Raw genomic sequence first — 21,022 nt, 5'->3', positions numbered from 1 at the left:
TTAAAACAGGCCCAGAAGGTCGATCTGGTCGAGCAACTGAAGCACACAGTGGAGGAGCGCAGTGCCATGCAGCTGGACCAGGAGCAGCTGGCCCGGGAGAATCGACTGCTGAAAAGCTCCCTGGAGCGCGAGGAGGCCTCCCTGTCTGCCCTGCAGGACGAGCTGCGGAGCCTCCGGGCACAGATCCGCCAGCTGGAGGAACGCGGGGCCGGGGCAGACTCCATCCTCCAGGAGAACCAGCGGCTCAAGGACCACCTGGAGGAGGAGCGCCAGCGCCTGCGTAGCATCTGGGACCAGAGGAACCGGCTGGTAGTGGAGGCCCAGACGCTGCGCGGTGAGCTGGACCTGGAGCGGAAAGCCACCGACAAGCTGAGGGAAGAGCTGAGCCGCCGTGGTCCCACTCACGAGACAGAGGAGCTGCAGGTCCGCCTCCTTGAGCTGGAGAAGAAACTGAGCTTTGAGCAGCAGCGCTCTGACTTGTGGGAGAGGCTCTACGTGGAGACCAAGGAGGAACGAGAGACGGTCAAGGGGGATCGGCAAGCCAAAGCCAAGAAGCCAAAGGAAAGCATAATAGGCAAGGTGAAGGACACCTTCGATGCAGTGAAGAATTCCACCAAAGAATTTGTGCATCACCACAAAGAGCAGATCAAGAAGGCCAAACAAGCAGTGAAGGACAACCTTCGAAAGTTCTCAGACTCTGTCAAGTCCACTTTCCGCACCTTCAAGAACTCTGCCTCAAACATGTTCGACAGGAATCGCCGGCCCCATGAACGGAAGTTCCACGAGCGTAAAGAGGCAAAAGCCCAACGCGAAGAGCCTCTCAGAACGCACACTGATGACTCATCCTCAGAGAAAGCCTCGTGGAACCACAGGCCCCACAAGTCCTTTCACCGCCACGCTCGAAAATCCACTCTGGATTCACCTCAGGCCGAATACAACACCCGCAAATCCGGAACCAAGAAAGATACAGGTTCTGCTGGTCCAAAAGGTATTCCCAAAGGGTGCTCAGGTGTGTTTGACTGTGCTTACCAAGAATCCATGAGTCTTTTCAACAAAGCCATGGACCCTATCCGTGCAGATGAGTTCAAACAGCTACTCCACAGCTATCTGCAGCAGGAGGTGGACCACTTTCACCACTGGAATGAGCTGGATGGGTTCATCAAGAACTTCTTTCATAATGGTGTGTTTATCCATGATCAGATGTTGTTCACAGACTTTGTCAGCGGAGTGGAGGACTACCTTGAGGATATGCACGAGTACCATAGCCATAATGACGACGTATTTGAAGATCTGGATGACTACATTTATAGACACTTCTTTGGAGATACATATTCTAAACGTTATGGTCCGAGGTAAGGATTTGTCTCCATATTTACTAAATCTTATTTACTAAGTGCATGGAAAGTTCTGGCTTCATAACAGATGCATGATGCTAATAAGCAGTTTTGCCTTTTGTTTGTCACTAGGTCTGAAACTCAGTAAGTTCTGCATGTTGAATGCGAATGCTGTGAACCCAGGAATGAATCCCAAGGGTAAAATCCCCCTTCTGTTTGTAAATTTACAGTCGACCACTTGAAGGTCCTGATTCTAAGACAAAAGAAAACAGGGAGGCCAGGCCTCAGCGTAAGCATCAGCGAGCACGTCCCCGGCCACAGAAAGAGAAGAAATGGAGTAGACAAGGACGCCCGGACAGACACATGGCAGATGTTAAGATTGAGCTGGGGCCTATGCCGTTTGATCCCAAATATTAGGATGTGAACAAATATGAATCTCTATCTTTCCAGATGGTTTAAACAGAAACTGTACTTTTTGCTTGATTTTATTTGATTTCTGGATGTGTCCAATATGGTTCCCTTAATTGTAATTTTGCACAATGTTAACTCCCAATGCTGGTGGAATGTTTCCTTTCTCTTTCATTGGTGCAATCAGTGCTAACTAGGCCACCATGGCAGTTGTAGTGTCGCCTTGTCGTATCGCACGCACACAAAAAAGAAGAAAAAGAGCAGATGATGTAATTCTTTGTCCATAAATTATTATAAGTAGAAATAATGATATTCATCTACATTTTGAGAATTGTGAATTAATGCCTTGGATTGTAAATCTTTCAGCTTTGGCTTTGACAATGTACTGATTCTTAGAGTTTTATTTTTAAAAGCATATTTTCTGGATAAAGCCACGTTTGCTGTATTTTCTGAATGTTGTCAATAGAGAGGAAAATGCACTTTTTAAAAAGGCATCTTGTGTGTGCTAATTGGCTGAGAGTTTGTAAGATTTGCCACTTGGAATACTTTAAAAGTGAATATATAATTCCAGTTTGGTGTAAAATAGGACCAAAATAATTGACTTAATTGAATTCTACACAACGATCAAGCTGTGTTTATAGTTTAAGAATGTGAAGCGTGTGGAAGAGGCACTTGTTTCTAATACTTAAGCATAATTCAGATATTTGTGCTGCAAAATGTACACCATTGTCACATAGATTAGACTGAAAGTCCAGTTGACAGAATGCAATTGAAGGAAAGTAGCAGGTGAGCATTTTCTTAACATCAGTCATTTGTGTGTGTTTGTTTCTGTTCACTCGAATAATTGAGTAACATTCCAATTGTTTTCTTTATGATGCCCATTCCCGTTTCCTGGTTTGCGGTAAAGCTGTTAACTTGAAAAATGAGCAGTCTCCATTAAAATGTTTGATGGAAATACGCCAGTCATTTCATTCTTTGATACTGTTGTTGTGGGTTTCTCTTCAGCCTACTGATGGTAGGTTATTATAAATATCTGGGTAATTTATCAGGAGAGCCCTGTCGAGTCCCATAGCATTATATCCCTCTGAAAACACTCTGACTCATGGGATGAGACTAAGTACCATGCGGTGTGATTGGATCGTCCAGGTGATTCATGACAACTGGCTTGTGCTGCTACTGATGTGGTACAGCAAGGTGCTGACAACACGAAGGTCATAGGTTCATTTCCCATGGATAAAATAAACTCCGTAGCTGTACTGTAAGTCGTTTTGATCAAAAGTGCCGGCTGAATGAATGAATATAATGTAAACCAACATCAGTGGCAAAAACAGTCATCTTTTAGTAAACATAAAAACCCATACTGTCAGTAATAGAACTGGACTAACAGGAATATAATGGAAATAAGATTTTACTTTGTTTACAAGTACAAAATTGTATTTTCACAAATATAGACTTTTTTCATTCCATAACTAAAATATTGAGTGGCAATCAACAGTGCTTTTAAATTCTGAACCCTCCATATTCAGTGTTTTCTTGCATAGATGAAGATCGTTTCTCCCACTGGACCTTCAGGAACGTGTGTATGGAAAACCTCAGTACGCCTCATGAATGCATTTGCCTCCAGGAAGGCCGAGATCTCCTGTGAGGAATAACAGTACTGTTAAAACTCTATTCATTATTGCATAATTAATTTTAAGTCCTCTTTCTAAACTCTCCTATATCTTCTATGACTTATGTTTGTTTATCTTGTCACACACATAAATCCTGCAAGTGCATTGTGCCATCCGCACTGCTGCATAATGCAATTACAACAGCGACTATATGTGTACTAAATACACTAAATCACAGTGTAAGTTGTAAGCCAAAAGTGGAGGATGAAAACATCTTGTACCTTTTCCAGTACATTGAAAAACACTAGATGAGAGGGCAGTGTGTCTTGGTAGGGAAATTCTCTCCTGAGCCATGCTGCAGGGTCAGTGTAAAAGACGTTTGCCTCGTCAGTAGTGCTCCCATCCCCAGTCAGGTCAGGAGGGCACTCCAAGAAGCGCATTCTCAAGGGGCAGTGGATGTGGCTATACAGTGGGTGACAAAAATACAAAGCAGCAGATGTGAAGGTTTATCAAAATGAAACTGATTTTCTAGTACTCTGACTGCATATCATGGCAAGGGCAAATTTAGAGACCTGTAAAAGGGCGTGGAGTGGCATGGCATGAGGAAGAGAACTTCAGGCTGAGAGGAGTTGGAGGTCGTGGGGTCACATAGGGGTTGGAGGTGGTCCATGACATCCAGGGTGCCACGTTGGTGAACAAGGCCCGTGTACAGGGCTGGGATGAGGTTTGCAACTAGCAAGAAGCATATAGATGTTTTTTTCCAGGCTTTGAGACTTGCCAGCGATGTGCCTGAAATAAAAATGTCTTTGTAAGATCAAAGCATTATACTTCGGACAAATAATAGGAATTATTCACTGAATTTTGAGGTGTTCATACACTCACCACAAAATATTATACATAGAGGCAGGATGGGATAGATGAACCGGAACTCCTTGTGAGCTAGCAAACTATAATTAAACAAAACTTAATTTGAGTTTTAACATGGGAATGCATTAGAAGGGAATTTCACCACTGAAACGGGAAAGATGGTAATTTGTCATTATGCGTGGCCATGTTTCACCTGTAAATGATTAGGGTCCAAGCAATTGTGAATAACAGTATTCTGTATCTTTTGGAAGCCAGAGAGCAGCCATGGAGAAAGAATGGGAGATGAGGTCCCAACACAACCACGAATCCCTGAGTGAAGTACCAGTGCCATGGATGTGACCCGTAAAATTCAGCGACATTATGGACGATATTAAACTTAACGAAATTCCACTGAACCAGGATCCACTAGAAAAAAGAAACAAAAATGAATACATGACGAATTACTTAGTGCTTGGATACATGTGTTACATCAATGTTTTTCATTTTTTTTATTTACATGGTCTGACATCCACAAAACATTTTTATTTTGAACTTCAAATACCTGCCCATGTATGAGACTGTCAATAAGGATAGAAAGTCCGAGAGTCAGGGCCCTGGAAATGAATATTAAAATCCAACTATTATTTCAAGATAAAATATGTAGTTTAAAAAACAAATGCAAAATTAGTACACACCTACTTACGCAATGGGAAGGCAGTGATGAATTATGAGTCTTAGCTTGTTATTGTCTTTCCAGAAATGGAATGCTAACAAGGGAAGCCACACAATAAGGGCAGTCGGACGGACAATCACCGCCAGTGCAACCAGGATCAAATACTTTGAACTAAAGTGACAAGAGCACAAGTCATATTTATTAACTACTTTACTTTTTCACAATACAATTTAAACTGAAATCAGGAAACATTAGAAATCAGGAAACATTTTTTGATGCTACATAAATTATAATTATACATGGTCAACCTGTTGTGTGTTTTGGATCCTGGTAGTGGGTAGTAGTAGAGAGCCAGAACTGTTAGCATAGTCTCTGTGGTATTGGTCAGGGTCCTTGTGCAACAATACCATGTGAACCAGGAACACAGCTGACTGAAATACTGTAGACAAATGCAGTTATTTAGGATGTTACCAGCTGAGTTGTGTGTATTTTAGTAGTGTGTATTTTTTAGCCTAAATATTATTGTTCAGAACTCTAGTTTTCAAGCATAACTGTTCTGATTGGGACTCTTTTTAAGCTGCATATCTGACTGTTAACCAAATGTAAATATATAAAGATATATACATACATTGATATAAACAAAGTACTGTAACTTACTGCTAATTTAGCCACTTCTGGAGTTTCCAGATTTTTAATGATTGTGTACAGTCTAACATCCGTAAATGCAGCAAGAAGGGCCTGCAGGACACGAGGCAGCCACACCTGTACATTGAAACACAAAACATGATACGCATGACATAACATGAACTCTTTAGGTAAGGGGGGGTTCTATCTAGCATTGAAGCCACTAGTGTGTGATATAATGTGAAAATATTGTGCTACGCTGTGTTGGGAAAAGATTTTAGATAGCAGTTAACTCCCTACACAACTAACTATAAGTACCTAGAGGTGAGAACTGCTGACTGAATGTGAGTAAGGGAACTTAGCTCTTTAAACATTGCAAAAAATGTCCCTAAGCGGTAGGGAATATTATTGATATGTTCAGTTAATCTCACAAGTTGAATTGATGATAGCATGTGAATGGAAACAAAGCTTTGTTTCTCTATATAGAAGTTTCATAAGATACATAAGTTACATTTAGTTGGAAGATAACCATTTTGGGACTTGACCACTAAGGCCCGCTGTCAAGTGATAGTGACCAGTTTGTGTGTGCTTGCTGTTTTGTTTATTTTGTAGTTGGATGGAAACAACGAAGCATTTAAAACATCCCAAAATTAACTGGGATGGATTTTTTTGATCATTAAATATGACTGCATGTTTGTTCAAAAACTGTTCCTCAGTAGGTACAATTACTGTCATAAAAATATTTATACTTACCAGGAGTAGAACTGTGTCATAATTAAAAAAATGCAGTATTTTGTAAATAACTGCAAAGACAAGTGGATAAGAATAGCCTCGGATTCCCTCAGTCCACTCCCAAGTTAAATAGCCATAAGTAATATGTTAAGGATGACAATCTCAATGTGTTGAAACAGCTGTTAAGTACCATTACATAGATACAAACAAAGGATATTTGAAGACCATGTGATGGGAAACTTCTACAGACTGCCAATACTCATCTGGAACAAAGCTGGTCTGAACCAGGAGACAGTTGATGAGACGGAATGCCACAGAGAACACATAGATGTTGATCCCAAATATTCCTACAAATAAATAAGAACATAATTTACTATACAATTACACTTGATCTATTCCCCTTTGGTATACAGCCTTGACATTTTCTCTTTAAAACACAGCATTATAAAAGGGGTGTAGGTAGGAGCTGGTTAATATAACACAATATTCAATTAAATTGTTCAAAAAATATAGTGCTCTTGTACATTGGTGACATCTTCAACATAATTATGTAGCATCATAGCATCATCAAGAAATTAGAAATCAAACACCTGACTAACATTTTGACTGCTTACTCTTATAGTTGGAATACTAACAGCAGAAGTTTCTAGCTTTTAATATGGATCAATTAAATAAAGGGACATTTTGGAGAAATATTGAAGATTACATGTGAAATAGTAGTGACATCAAACGACTTTGGATAAAAGCGTCTACGAAATACCTGACCTGGCTTTTTAATTTTGTTCAGGTGTTATGGTACAGATAGACCACAGCAAGGTTAGCTTTATCGAAGCAGAGAACCACTTCTGAGGAATACTTTGGCAATGGAGATACAAAATGTAGCAGCCATCCCCATAAAGGTATTGACCAGCCTAGACTACCTAGGCCCGATTCAATTGCGGCCTTAACGTGCAATCGGAAATACCATAATTACGAGTCCTGAGCACATGAATGGCCAAGCAAAGTTGTAATTACTAGTTGAAAACTCGATTTATATTATCCTTCCCGAGTTGCAGAGTTGTGACGTAGAAATGGCATGGTCACCACCGAAATTGAAAGGTATGAAATAAACAGATGATAAGAATTCGTTGATTAAATGTTGTACATGAAATGTCTGCATGGCATTTGCGTCATCAAAATCCTTTAATAGATATAATGGATCTAAGCTATACAGAGACGACGGATATGCATTTTATTGAACAAAATCAAACGCAGAGTCTCTATAGCAGTTATTTAAAGTAACACTATGCAACAATTTGACACTTTTGGGGGTATGGTTTTATAGGCAACGAGTTTTGGTACCATCCTCAAATAAAATTTGATAGCATATGGTCTATAAAGGACAGATAAACACCTGTGTCTTCCCCACTAGCCATCCAAGATATGCCCTATGTAGTTCTGTGTAACAGGCTGGAACCAGTGCTGTAGTCTAGTTTTCTGTGGTGGGTATACTGTCTGTGATGGGTCGGTGCCACAGCTCCCCCCTGGCCTAGGTTTTAGTGGAGACATAGGTTTTAGTGGATATACGCAAACCCACGAACGTTTTAAGTGGTAATACGGCGTATACCTGCGTATCACGTAGACTACAGCCCTGGCTGGAACACCCTTCAACAATGAAAAAAAAAAGCTTTGACACGCATGACATTGCCAGCTATACCAGTGAGTGTGTGTTGGCAAGCTTCTATCAGTGTCAGATGGGCTGTTGGTGGTGTTTGCAAGGTTTTTGCATGTGTTTTACGTAGTTAGCTTACTAGTTTTGGAACAGAACTCCTTATTGCTGCTTTAACTACCACGGGCGTTATGTTGACGATTTTCCCAAACCCTATTCATGACGACGGTCACTCTGATTGTAATTCAAATCTTAAGCCACCCAAGACACACAGCAAAGTTGTTCTGAAGATCTGTGCAGATCCTGTGCCTCCAATAAGCCTATCTTACCTTCCTGGAGTGGACTAGCATCATTGTCGTAGAGTTTAGATTTCCTTTTTCTTAATTTAATTGGCTCTGTAAACGTTGATGTGTTCTTCAAGCGCGCACGAATCTGTTCCATACCGAAATAATATCTCGTGTTACATTTTTAAAACAACATGAACAACAAGGGATGTGATTAAAAATAACTGGTCTAGTAACTGATATGAAATCACTTCCGTATTTTGGCAGTGACGTAATAGAAACTTCATTTAAAATAAATACAACTTTTTCAAGGAAAATTAAGGCAACATGCATATACAACTTTCAGTGTGTATATTTTATTCGTAGCTAAGACACACCTTTTTTATTGAATAATATTTTATTTACAAAAGCATGCACCTCGTCAACTGAGTGTTCGTCTGGTTTGTCCCTCTTGCTTTCCGTCCGCTCATGGTTGACCTTCCGTCTATTCAGTTTGGGCTGCTGATAAGGTGAGTAAACTATAGTTCTTGAATGAATGTAATACACATGATATGCCTGTTTTGAAGGATCCGTGAAATGCAACCGTGAGTTTGATGATTGAGGGCTTTCAGTGTTCACCACGATCCTAGTATTCATGGTGTGTGCAGCTGATGATGCAAGACAGTAGGTTGTGTTTGTGTAGCCTACTGTGTTGTGTACCGTAGTTGTAGCAAAGACTTTGGATAAAGCGATTTCAATTGTTGAACAGTTTGCTGCTCTTGTTTATAACATGACCACACACCATACAGACATACATCTACAGGTCATACCGATGGCTACCCATCTACCATTGATTTACGAAGACCGATACATTAGATTAGCATACAATTTGCCTAATTTCGAAAGGAGACACACTTCTTTCTTTAGACTCAGCTATTCTTAGGTTTACGAACTCCGGTGACGAGTTCACTGCTTTTGAATGTCCTTATTCCCGCTGCTGGCATCTTTTATACACAATGTCAGTTGTATAATTCACCTACACACCTGAAAGATACATACTCAAAGACAAAATCTATCGACGCAATTGTGAGAAATCTTAGTCGAAATGTCCAACACAGTCTAAAGTTAATCGACACCGACATTTTACTCCCTATCTAAATATTACACCACAACACAAACACCAATACACTTTAATAATGCAATGCTATACCTCTGGGGGATTTCAGGCGTGGAAGTTTATTATAAATTAAATGGTGTATATCAGGGGTTTTCAACATGGGGTCCGTGGACCCCTGGTGGTCCGCGACAGCATTGCAGGGGTCTGCGACATGAGTCTATGTTGATCAGTTCACCATTGAATTTATACATTTTTATAAATTTGCTTTGTAATTTCAACACATTTCTAGATTACAGGCGGAATATGTGCGCGAGGGGCGTGGTGGCGGCGGTTAGTGATGTACCCTGTTAACAATTTAAGAGTTATAGGCCGAATATCTGTGCGGAGGGAGGGGGCATGGCGGCGGCGGTTACAAACACGCACGCACATGGGCTACATATTACTTTCTAGTCAGAATGGTGGTCCCTGGGTCAAAACCAGTTGAAAACCCCTGGTGTATATAATATGCCAACGGGGTGGAAAACTCAAGTCAATGGACACCGTAAACGTATGAATAGCTGAGTCAAAAGAAATAAAGTTACGTATAGCATTCCGCCTGGTAATTTTGCCAGTGTCGTTAGGTCTTCTGAGTGTACATCATTGTCTATGTTGCTTAATGGCTGTTTCTTTACAGATATTCCATGGGCGTTTGTGGGCTCGACCTCGCATTTCAAGTTATCTAGCCAATTGAAATGAGAAATAACAAAAGAAGTAAATAGTTTCCCACGCAACATGTTCCGACGAAGGATACCACTCAACGAAATTGCGGTTGCGACACTGCTTGGAGTTGTTGGAGGTGTTTATGTATACAAGCCAATGTTTGAACTCCCTAAGAAACCGGAGTCTGCAGAACCGCAAGAAGACATAAAGCAAGACCAGGATGCAACGACACCATCAGTGGTCGAATCCAAATAACGGTGAATGCTGCCAGGGACTCAGTGGCTCAGCTGTATTCTGCTGCATTCTTTGATGTTAATACTGACCAGTATAAAGTCAAATGTCAGATATAGTGCTGCAATGATGACCTTTTGGATTTTGATACCATATTAGATATTCAAACATACGTGTCTGTATGTGAATAAACATGACATGCATAGGATAAAGGTCAAATGTATGTCCTTGTGTGGTTAACATTTGTTATGTTTTGTTTTCTGGGTACAAAATAATCTGACACGAAAGAATCAATTCAGCTGTCAGAATGGAATATTTACGAGTAAGCAACAGCCTCAAGTCTTCTGGAAAGAAGAAAAAAAACAACAGCTTAGCTATTGTCAACGTTCCGGACGTCCCAATGTGTATCTTTGATTCCAGTTAGTCCTAAAATACATTTAAATTAGTGAATTCAGGGGCACTACCTCCCATAACTTAACCTAAAATGAGTAGGGGTTCTCACATGTTGTACACCAGCAAACCACAAGAGGGAGTCGTCCTCAATCGCAAATGGCATAAAAGTTCAATCCATCAAAATGTGTCTCTGCTGGGAATTCCAAACTCAATTTATTAGTAGCCCTACCACGCTAAAAGGGATAATAGCCAGGCTACAATTGGTGTGTAGGCTATTGACTCTTTTCTACCACGCTCCATAATCTATGGCAGTTTGAATGTCGGACGTCTTTGACGATCTTTGTTGGATCTTGGATAATGTAACTTATTTTTCCGTTATGATAAAACGTTCTTCTAGGTTGTACAGCGTAGCAGGCATTTTTTTTGTACCTCTCAGCCTCCAACTGGTTCGGCGTTTAGACTGTAAGGTAGGTTCGGTGGCAGAGGGAGGGGCGCGATTGAAATAAAACGGGAAGTGATGTGAAGTTGGTTGAGTAAACGAGTTCTTGGGCAAGGAATAATCTCTCAAGACCAGCGAAGTTCGTTAGATAAAGGCCATAGCAAATATTTCACATATTAGTTGAAACTCGGTTAATATCATACCATACTGCGTCGAGGAAGCCAACTGCCTGCACCAGTGACGCACTTAACTATAGTGGTAAGTAGATTTTGACCAAAACTTGTCTCCACATCTTCAAGCTGTTTTTCGACCGATGAAGTCATGGTAGTTTTCCCCTGTCAATAACAGCTGTTCTCATTTAGATGGGCAATTTGGCCCTGATGCTTTTTTGCTGAACAGCTCAATCTTGTTAAGTTGCCTACAGCTGCTACACTTTTGGGATTGAAACAGGGGCCGCGTGAGTTTTATAGTAGCCCACAGACACGTGCATAACAGTCCTCTATGCAAGTGTTAACATTTACGTTTCCCCCGGAGCATGCCTAACTATTTGGAAACCGACTAATCTTAACTTGTATCTGGCTTGAAAGTGCTTTTTTCCACGTGGCGTATGAAGCCTACCACCACCCACCAATGGAATTAAATACATGACATTTTTCTTGAAGGAAGCTTTAGTCACTTTGGTTTGTACAACCACTGTATGAGTACCTAACATAGGATACCCCTACCACCTTCAGAGCAGGACGTTACTAACGTGAACACATTGGAAATATGTGAACATCCAGATATACTAGCAGTTGCCTACAGATCTTATCAATATGTCTTGTGTTATGCTTCACATATAAAAGCTTGCTTTTCCGTGTAAAGTAAATCCCCATGGCTTCCTTCCAGGTCGGGGTCGGAGGGTTTTTTTGTTTTCTTTTTTTGTTTCCTTTTCCTTTAGTGTGTAGCTTTTTTTGTGCATGATCTGTAAAGTTACAAAGCCCAAGGTAAACGCCAGGGGGAGTAAGACACTCTTACACAAGAAAAAAACTAAACTTTTCTTAGCTGTCTGAAAGGTGTTGATATTCCAGCCCTTTTCCTTTGTTACAAGATGACTCAATCCCATAAAGCAATCCTTGTAGAATGTGGGAGTGACTGTCCTCATTTTGTATGCAACTGATGCAGTTTTTTTGTTTTTTTTTAAATGGGGTTTTGGAAAATCAGAAAAAACCCTAGGTAGTTAACTGCTTGAGAGACCCTTCATATCCATATGTTTGTAGCCTAATCTCTGTATATAGTTTAGACCCATTAATCGCTCAAAAATATCTGTCTGATATCCCTCTTCTAACAGCGACAAATAGCAGACTACAATACACTACAATAGCTAGTCAGTTAGCTAATGTGTCACTTATTTTACAAGGTGAGCAGAAGCTCACCATAGTAAGTTACCAACTGGGGATCACAAGTGTTCGCACAACAACCATGCAATTTACTTAAGTTAATACATCGATTACATAAGGATTTGATAGACACACAGTACACAACACAGTCTGTTGCATAGTATGAATCAGATGTCTTGGGTACTAGAGCTGTAACGTTAGAAACTACAGGGAGTGAGTTAGTAGTTGCCTATAACCATGGATACCACTCTAAAGTCGAACATGCTGCCTGAGGCAAGTAACACATTTTAGTCTGTGTTTTTGTTGCTTTAGGGTCTTTGTAGCAACATTTTAATTTTTAAGGGACAAGACGGCAGTTCGTTACAAGAGACCAACTGATAACTTCATTTTAAACTGCTTTAAATGCTTATACTAAAAACTACAAACTTCTGGTCGACTTGGCACACTCTATTGGCCACCAAACTGACCAGCGGGCTCATCAGGATGGGGGGCCTTAAAGACAGGAGCTCGAATAAAGCGTTTCAGTCAGAGAGAGAGAAGTGTAGTATGAACATAGTTTTTGAACATTGACGTGAGTGTTAATCTAATAGTAGACCCCAAAAATAAAATCAAGAACATTGAAAATGAGCATAATAGGTCATCTTTAAGAGCACTGTGAACTAAGCTATTACAATAGTTGATTGCCCATCATACCAATTATTTTATTTTTACTCTTTGAGATTGTATGCTGTTTTGAATAGGGGGTCATTGACCTGAACTATCTTTTGATATAAACTGAATTTTGCTGCTGGTCTGTTTTATTTTTTGAACATTATTTGTGCTTGCATGTTCAGAGCCAAAAGTAACAGCAAAACAGTGTTGCCTTTACCAGCTGTTTTCCTTGTTTACTTAGCCTACACAATGATTGAGCGGGAATTGGGACAGAGAATACTTTACAACATTTTAGGTCAAATGATTTTGCAAACTGGGTAAGACAGAAAAGAAAGTGACTGCACTGTTACCAGAAGTGAATCGGTGACCTATCTTGCCCTCGCTCACTTTCAATCTTAACAGAAGGTTGCAGAAAATGCAGCCTCATAGAAGTGTTGAATCTGTGTTCCGCAGACACGGTTATTAAACAAGATTCTTGGCCTGGCTGGATATTTGAGGTCACCTGACCAGTCAAGGAGAGCACATGAGGACCAGCTGAGGATTATTAGATGGGGATATTTTATGTGGCATGCTTAGTTTCCTGCCATTGATGTATGTTTTCTTCTATTGAAAGAAGAAAACAGGTGCTCATGAATGATTACTTTTGGAGTCACATGAAGACCGGGAGCTCCTCTTTGATTGCACCCATTCTCATGTGTACCACTTCTTCAGCCACCCTAGTTTTGTCAGACTCAAGTCAATGTATACTGTGTGTGCATTTTGCATGTGGGGATGTTTGATTTATAATAGTCCTTTTTGAAACTTCAGTCTTATCTGCCTTTAGATGAACAGATTTCCCAAACCTGAAAACTGAATAGCATAAGTGGTGTATATAAGTGTTCCCTACTTGTTAAACTCGTTTTAGGGTAAGTTCATGTCCTCTATACACCTCCTGTTTTACAGAGCTTTTCATCAAGTATTTCCAGGATGGTTACTTACTTCTTGCCATAATGCTGCATGACCTTTTTTTCACAATCAAAGTGTTTACTGGTTTTTCATGTGAGAAACACACAACATACACCTCACATTTAACATCACATTATTCAACACTATACACACACTACAATGCTGCATGACCTTGTTGCTTTTCTTCTTGGTCTTTCCATTACAGCTTTTGGGGTTTTCAGTGGTTTGCATGGGAGGTTTATGTTGTACTAGTCTTTCTTTGGAAATGGCATATTCTGATGAGTGACTCAAATGATGGCTTTGGTTGGTGTATGAGTGAGGTGTGAGCGAGAACTAGCATGTAGATACTTGCTTTACTTTGTGAATTTTATCTCATGTTGTAGCCTCTCAGTGCAGTTAAGGTCAAAACCAGTCTGACTAATGCAGACTGCATGGAAGATAATACTTAAGAACAGGCTGTGCTAAGGCAAGCTAAACAAGATAATAACTGACCCATCTCATGTGCTACACACTGAGTACCAGGCACTGCCATCAGGAAGGAGGTCTAAAATACCACACTGTTGTGTGAATAGATTTTAAAACTCTTATCCCTATTCAATACATCTTTAAAATGGCGACACATGGAATAGGGATGTAACCGGTATGGAAACCAACAGAATTGATGATTGACTATTTTCTAGTTCTTGTGCCTCTAGGTTTTTATCTATGTAAAATCCGTGTATTTTGTTCTCTGTATTTATATTTTTACTGTATGTTTATTTAAAAAAATATATATATTGCCAATATATTATTAAATCTTGAATATGCCTGCTAGTATCACCTTATGACTAATGGCTGTATAAGCCTACTTGGTAGATTTAAAATAAAAAAAATCCACAAAAGCTTGCAACTCTTAATTTACATTAATCTAAATGTCTTCCCTAATTAAATTCCAAAAATGAATCGACATGAGTGGTTTTGTGTGTAAACACAGAAAAAGTACTGCTAGAATATCACATGACATGTTCCTGTTTGGTAGTCTAAGCCTTGTTGGTGCACAAACACCTGCTCAACACAATAACACATCTCACTTGCTTATTTAGAAGTAAGAGGATCATGTGTTCCACAAACAGCCACAGCACTGTATGGATCCAGCCCTATAACAGACTAGTGTCGGCCTGCTGCTGCCCCACCCATCCTTACACAGCCAGCCTCTGGGGTTGTCAACAAGTTAGGAGTTGAACTTGTAATTGTGTGAACTTTCTAGGAGGAGTTGCCGTTCCACCAGTTTTATTCAAGATCTTGAAATCCTATTTTATCGTTGTCTTTCTACCATCGTGGAGGGGTAAGCTGGCAGCTCTAAAGCCTGAATTTTTTGCTCTGATTTGGTTGTGAGTTCTTGCTTTTTTTTTTTTTTTTTTTTTTTTTTTACTTCCAGCAGTTAATTGCTTAACATTGGCACAAAGTGATCTGTGTCATCATTGCCGTTGGGCTCTCCTTTCAAAGTCGGCATTAGAGCCATGTTAGGGCATGGTTGCTTCCATGCAAATCCGTACAGCATTCAAAGAGTGTCTTGTGAAAGCTTTGTCTTGGAAATGTATTTCGTAAGATTTTGGTAGTCAAAAATACAGCAGGCACCAGGTAGCAGTGGTGTTTTTCATTTTGTCTTTTCCTTGTTTGGGCCTAGTGGAGGATGTGATGTCGGTGATACGCTTGCACAGTGGGTAGGCTATCTGCAGCTCTGAGCTGAGCTGCTGTGGCTAATCTGATCCATCAGAGATGACTGGTGCAGATTCAGCCTCCTCCACCTGGTTGGAGAGTGCACATAACTCTCTGAAAGAAGACCTTTCCCAGACCTCAGTAGGGACGTTTGGTTTTCATTTGACAGTGCACGGGTCGACTAATCGGTGTGCATTTAAGGGCACCTGAGGCAAGAGACACTCTGGCTCTGTTGTTGAAGCTGTGGTAGAGACAGTTTCTGTTACTGTTCTGTTACTTGCATATGGCTGTAGCTGACACCGTAGACAAGGATGATGGAGAGTGTGCTGCCTCTTCCATTGAGGTTTGTTGCCTCATCAGTCACAGTGTATTTTACACCAGAGTCTCCCACTCACCCCCTCCAAGACATTAAGCTGCTTACGGCACCGGATGGGGCTTTAGCGTTGCCTTGAGTGAAAGAATGTGGGACTTGTTTGAAGAGCTTTTCATGCAGTGGTCATATGATGGGTTTTTATCCTCTGCCAGAACTGCACCAAGTGTACCTCCAATGCCAAAGTATATTAGGTTATCAGTGTATTTTTAGTAATTTCCTTGGGTGCAAATATTCTATCTATATTTTATCTGTAAGCTAGGGTTGAGATTTGAAGCCTCTGCTTGTGTACTAAAGCAATGGGAATCAGTGATAAAAATAAGCTCTTGTTCAGTTCGCTGTCTAATCAAAACATGTTCACACGTTCTATCTCAGAAAGCGGATTTCCACAGGGTGTAGGAATAATGGTGTCTGACGATGTGATTCCTGGAAAGCCATCGAAATTGGAAGGTTCTGATGTTATTGGAGGCCTGGCTCATGACTTTTGCATTGGACACTGTGGCAACAGCCACACATGTGGTGCTGACCTGGGATGTTTTTGTAAACGGTTTTAAAGATGCTTTCTTTTTTAACTTCCTGTTAAAAAGTCAGCAAACATGAGAAGTCATGGCAACGCATGAACCAACATCTACTACAGTATTTCAGACTTTGCTTCAAATAAAGTTTGATTAATCTTTTGCCTTGGAACACTCAGGAGTCAATTGTTTTTATTCTGCTGAACCTTTATTTGAAAGCCTAGCATGTCCAGTCATCACAGATAGCCTACTTTTTGTAGATAAAATGAAACAAAACTGACCTTGTCTCTCAAATGTTCTCTGCGCTGTTTTCCAGTTGTCAAAAACTCTGAGCCATAATGTCTGGATTGTGACTCTGGTCATCACATAGTCTCAATTACCACAAAAAGTGTTTTGTAAACGAATGTCTGTTTTGTCCACAGGTCAGAAATCAACGCTCACTATGTCTGATGGGGACTATGACTACCTCATCAAATTCCTAGCCCTGGGAGATTCAGGGGTGGGAAAAACAAGCTTTCTCTACCAGTACACGGATGGGAAGTTTAACTCTAAGTTCATCACCACTGTGGGAATTGACTTCAGAGAAAGACGAGTGGTAGGGTTCATAAATTCAGTTATTTTACAACCTATGTCAGGGCCTCAGAAATGCGGTCCTGGTTATGTCATGAGGTGAATTTCAAGGCTTTCCAAGAAGTGTATGTGGTACTATGCATTTTTTATCTTGTTGTTTTGGTGGTCTGGTTGCAATACATTTCATACAGGTTAATCTGGGTCCAATCAGAATGCTGGTATACCATGTTTGTGAAGTAGAAAATAGATGTCGGAAAAGACTGAAATATTATATTATATGAATATAAACAGTATCTCTTCCTGAAATTCCACATATCCTGGCTTAAACACAATGTTACCTTGAAAGTATTGAAGAACCGTTTAAATCTTTAGAAAACAAAGAGATTTGATCCTCAAGCTTCCGGAACCAGAGCCTAAGGCTTTGGCTACACTTGGTTGAACAAACTGATGTTCTACTTCCTGCTCATGAGGACACATTGCCAAATATGCAGGCCTTTGTTTTTTCCAACCTCTGGTTGAAAAATCTCTGGTAGAGAATCTGTAGTTCTGAGTAAGACCTGTCTAAGTCCAGTCACCAATTAAAAAATGTCAGTGTAGGCTGCCACCCATAGCTGAGGACCTTCATGTATGGATGTATTTATTTAATTTATGTATGTTGGTATTTTTTGCGCCTTTAATTTGATCCGAATGGATTTTATTGCAGAAATCTTTTCATTAAGTAACAGAGATGTGTTCGATTCTAGTGATTCTATGTTCATAGTTTGGAGATTTGATTGATTTGTCACAGTGAACCATCAAAATGGAATTTCAGCAACTCCCGGTAGCTCAGACCCACTCCTTGTTTGAGAGAAGGCACCCTCCTTAAGTGCAAACAGTGTGTACCACTTAGCCAAACACAGGCCTCATATTAAAACATTAGATCCTTGGTAATGGCAGTGAACAGGATTTAGCCTCCTCGCACCATGCATACGAATGCTGAATGAGAGGCTGACCTGTTGCTTGATCTGTTACTTTTACCATGGACTTTTGATTACTGATTTTCTTCATTTCAAAGGTGTACAAATCAAATGGCCCTGACGGCACAGCGGGCAGAGGTCAGAGAATTCACCTTCAGTTGTGGGACACCGCTGGACAGGAGAGGTAGTGGTCAATGTAGAACTCTCTTTTCCTCTTACACATGCAACTCTGCTATCAATACTTGAGCGACATGTTTTACATGACCTGTGTGGATATAGCCTGAAGCAATCACCCAAGAGGCGTGTCTTCTCCTCAATATTATCAGGTTTCGGAGTTTAACAACAGCATTCTTCAGAGATGCCATGGGTTTCCTGCTCTTGTTCGACCTTACTAACGAGCAGAGTTTCCTCAATGTCCGAAACTGGATGAGTGAGTTCAGAAGAATGTCTCATGCCATACACACACACATGCCAGCACATGTTCTACAGATGAAATACACTGATTTCAGTAACACAGAATTATTCAGACATTTGCATGCACTTTTTTCATTGAGCTGAGTTACATTGAGCTGATGTGTTCTACAGGTCAATTACAGATGCACGCGTATTGTGAGAACCCAGACATAGTCCTTTGTGGGAACAAGTCTGACTTGGAGGACCAGAGGGCGGTCAAGGAGAGTGAGGCTCGGGAGCTGGCGGAGAAGTATGGGTGAGCATCAGATCTCTGTTTAAAGGGCCTCTTAGTCACATTTGCTAACAGGGCAGTGGCTGACTTTTGTTTGCCAAGGGACATGGAGGCAATCACAAGCAAGGTAAACAGGGCCCTCCTTAGAAAGTAAATATTTAGATAATGCTCTAATTGAGTATTCTATCAGCCAGTCATCAGATATATTGGGATGGGCTCGACACATGGTCAAACAAAACTTTAGGATGCAAGAGAATGTACTATTGCATCCTAAAGTTTAGTTTGACCATGTGTCGAGCGTGTGTTGCATTGTGAAGGAGGTGTCATTTAAACTCTCCGAATTCAGAAATGTGCTGCACTTTGCTTTTGGCACAAGCATGACTGAGCTATTTTTACGTGACTCAAATGTGATTTTGTGGGGGCTTAATTCGATTCAGTGTTCTCGTGTAATGAAGCTGCAGATATGTAAAAACAAAGCCTGTATCAGCATGCTTTTAAATCCCATCGAGACAAGAATTTCATCCTAGAAAATAGGATTCTTAAGATGAAACCCTGGTGCAAAACTCCAATAATGTTGTAACTTATTAGTTTTCCCCAAATATTGTAATTTGCTTAGACAGTGTTTATATCGTTCACTGTCAGGAAAGTGTAGTTATGCTGTGTCTGTTGCTGACCAATACCATATATGTTCTTAGTCAGACTTAGCAGTGCTACTCTGGTGCTCTGGTTACCAATGATGTGTTCTTCACTGATTGGTTGCATCATCTAGTCTCCTACTTCCTACTTCCTTGCTCATGTCGCGCTCTCAGACCCTAAGGTAATAATTAATGCCCTGAAAATGCCTGATGGCTAGAAAAGGTTGAAAAAGCCTTTCCCATTAGTATTCTTTTACATGAATGGTATTAATTTGCTTTGATGACCAGTTTATATTTTAACATCCTCCTTTGCATGTGCCAAGATTTTCTCTTAATTTATTACCCGCCCTTTTTTAAAATCTTTCTCACTCCCTTTAACAATGTATGATGAACAGGTTTGATCTTAGACGTATCATGCACCTGTCTGACTACATAACATTTAATACCAAATATCACTGGAATGCAGATTGATCAGATTATTTAAAAAAAAATGGCATTTTTCATTCTTTTTTTTCAAACAGAATTCCATACTTTGAGACCAGCGCAGCAAATGGAGAGAACGTGAGTCAGGCAGTGGATGTTCTGCTTGACCTCATCATGAAGCGAATGGAGCGCTGCGTGGATAAGTCCTGGATCCCCGATGGCACTGTGCGCTCCAATGGCCACAGCACCACAGAACTCACGGATACAAATGAACCTGAAAAAGGCAAATGTGCCTGCTAGAGTCCAAAGAAGAATCCCCCTTAGTGTCTCCCCTTTTTATCATTGGATTGGACAGAAATATGGGAGAGGTTCCCCTGATATTTTATTAATATTGATAGAGGAATGTTGGAGAACATACATGGATGGTGAATGCATCTAATGGCAACTTTATCATTCTACTCTCATATACATACAGTACTTTATACCACTGCATTATGATTCTGTTTTTATCTTCAAGTGATTGTTATATTGTAGCTTTGACACTGTTTATTCCTCACAGTCGCAAGTGCCTTTTCAAGATTTTTTGCATTTGATGTTATGTGCAATGAAAAAAAACTAGCCTAAACGTGGATTGCCCTCAAAAATGTTATCAAGAAAACAGCTGTACTTCCACACAGGTTATTGTGATGTAATCGATGTACCTAGCAGTGCACTCTTAAATCCTGGACCCATTGCTCTTCTGAAAAGCTAACATTTGGAGCACATTCAAGTCATTGATGTACACATTTTGTTGTACATTTCACAGGAGTTAGCCTGTCTAGATATCTTGGATGGATTTGCCAAGTTTAGTTCCACAGATATGTTTTTGAAAATTGTCTTCTCTGGGCCTCAGGTCTACTGTATTGTCTGCAACACTGTATCATTGCCAACACTCTTTATGCCAAATATGGACACCAAATTCTTTATTCAAGAAAAAATAAATATATTTTATTATTTATTGAAAATATTCGTTTCCCTTTTGGTCACCTTGGGTCATTAACAACACTCTGTCATGTGCTAGATGGACAGTTACCGGCAGATTGATTTGATTTGTGGGCAAAAGAAAATACAGTTCTAATCTTGTGAAAAACATCGAACCTTTTTAATTTGCCCAGCACACAGGTTGTTGCAGTGAGGGA

The 21,022-nt window shown here is 40.3% G+C and overlaps 3 protein-coding genes across 7 annotated transcripts in view; 2 read left to right on the top strand and 1 right to left on the bottom strand.

The window, feature by feature from the left end:
• Positions 1-2,615, top strand: part of ccpg1 (cell cycle progression 1) — an 8,526-nt gene extending 5,911 nt beyond the window's left edge. For 4 of the 5 annotated variants that reach the window (XM_080843194.1, XM_080843193.1, XM_080843195.1 and 1 more), the window contains 2 exons: positions 10-1,352; positions 1,565-2,615. In XM_080843194.1, coding sequence (XP_080699320.1) covers positions 10-1,352; positions 1,565-1,751 — 1,530 coding nt within the window. In that variant the 3' untranslated portion in view covers positions 1,752-2,615. Of the gene's footprint in view, positions 1-9; positions 1,353-1,466 lie in introns of all 5 variants that reach the window. The other variant, XM_080843196.1, reaches the window with a different exon arrangement.
• A 565-nt stretch (positions 2,616-3,180) lies between these two features.
• pigb (phosphatidylinositol glycan anchor biosynthesis, class B) lies at positions 3,181-8,378 on the bottom strand. Its single transcript, XM_080844018.1, has 12 exons — positions 8,205-8,378; positions 6,445-6,574; positions 6,249-6,366; positions 5,529-5,633; positions 5,180-5,310; positions 4,902-5,042; positions 4,761-4,812; positions 4,413-4,624; positions 4,235-4,299; positions 3,925-4,141; positions 3,634-3,814; positions 3,181-3,381 (listed from the first exon to the last, which is right to left on the bottom strand). Exons 1-12 carry the CDS (start codon positions 8,314-8,316, stop codon positions 3,265-3,267), a joined length of 1,581 nt encoding a protein of 526 aa, XP_080700144.1. The 5' UTR covers positions 8,317-8,378; the 3' UTR covers positions 3,181-3,264.
• Positions 8,379-11,155: 2,777 nt separating this feature from the next.
• Positions 11,156-20,436, top strand: rab27a (RAB27A, member RAS oncogene family). Its single transcript, XM_080843189.1, has 6 exons — positions 11,156-11,275; positions 16,998-17,170; positions 18,200-18,285; positions 18,428-18,531; positions 18,687-18,810; positions 19,943-20,436. Exons 2-6 carry the CDS (start codon positions 17,018-17,020, stop codon positions 20,142-20,144), a joined length of 669 nt encoding a protein of 222 aa, XP_080699315.1. The 5' UTR covers positions 11,156-11,275; positions 16,998-17,017; the 3' UTR covers positions 20,145-20,436.
• The last annotated feature ends 586 nt before the right edge of the window (positions 20,437-21,022 follow it).

This window comes from Sprattus sprattus, assembly GCF_963457725.1.
Source record: "Sprattus sprattus genome assembly, chromosome: 8".
Taxonomy (NCBI): domain Eukaryota; kingdom Metazoa; phylum Chordata; class Actinopteri; order Clupeiformes; family Clupeidae; genus Sprattus; species Sprattus sprattus.
This window is presented reverse-complemented; position numbering and strand designations above follow the sequence as displayed.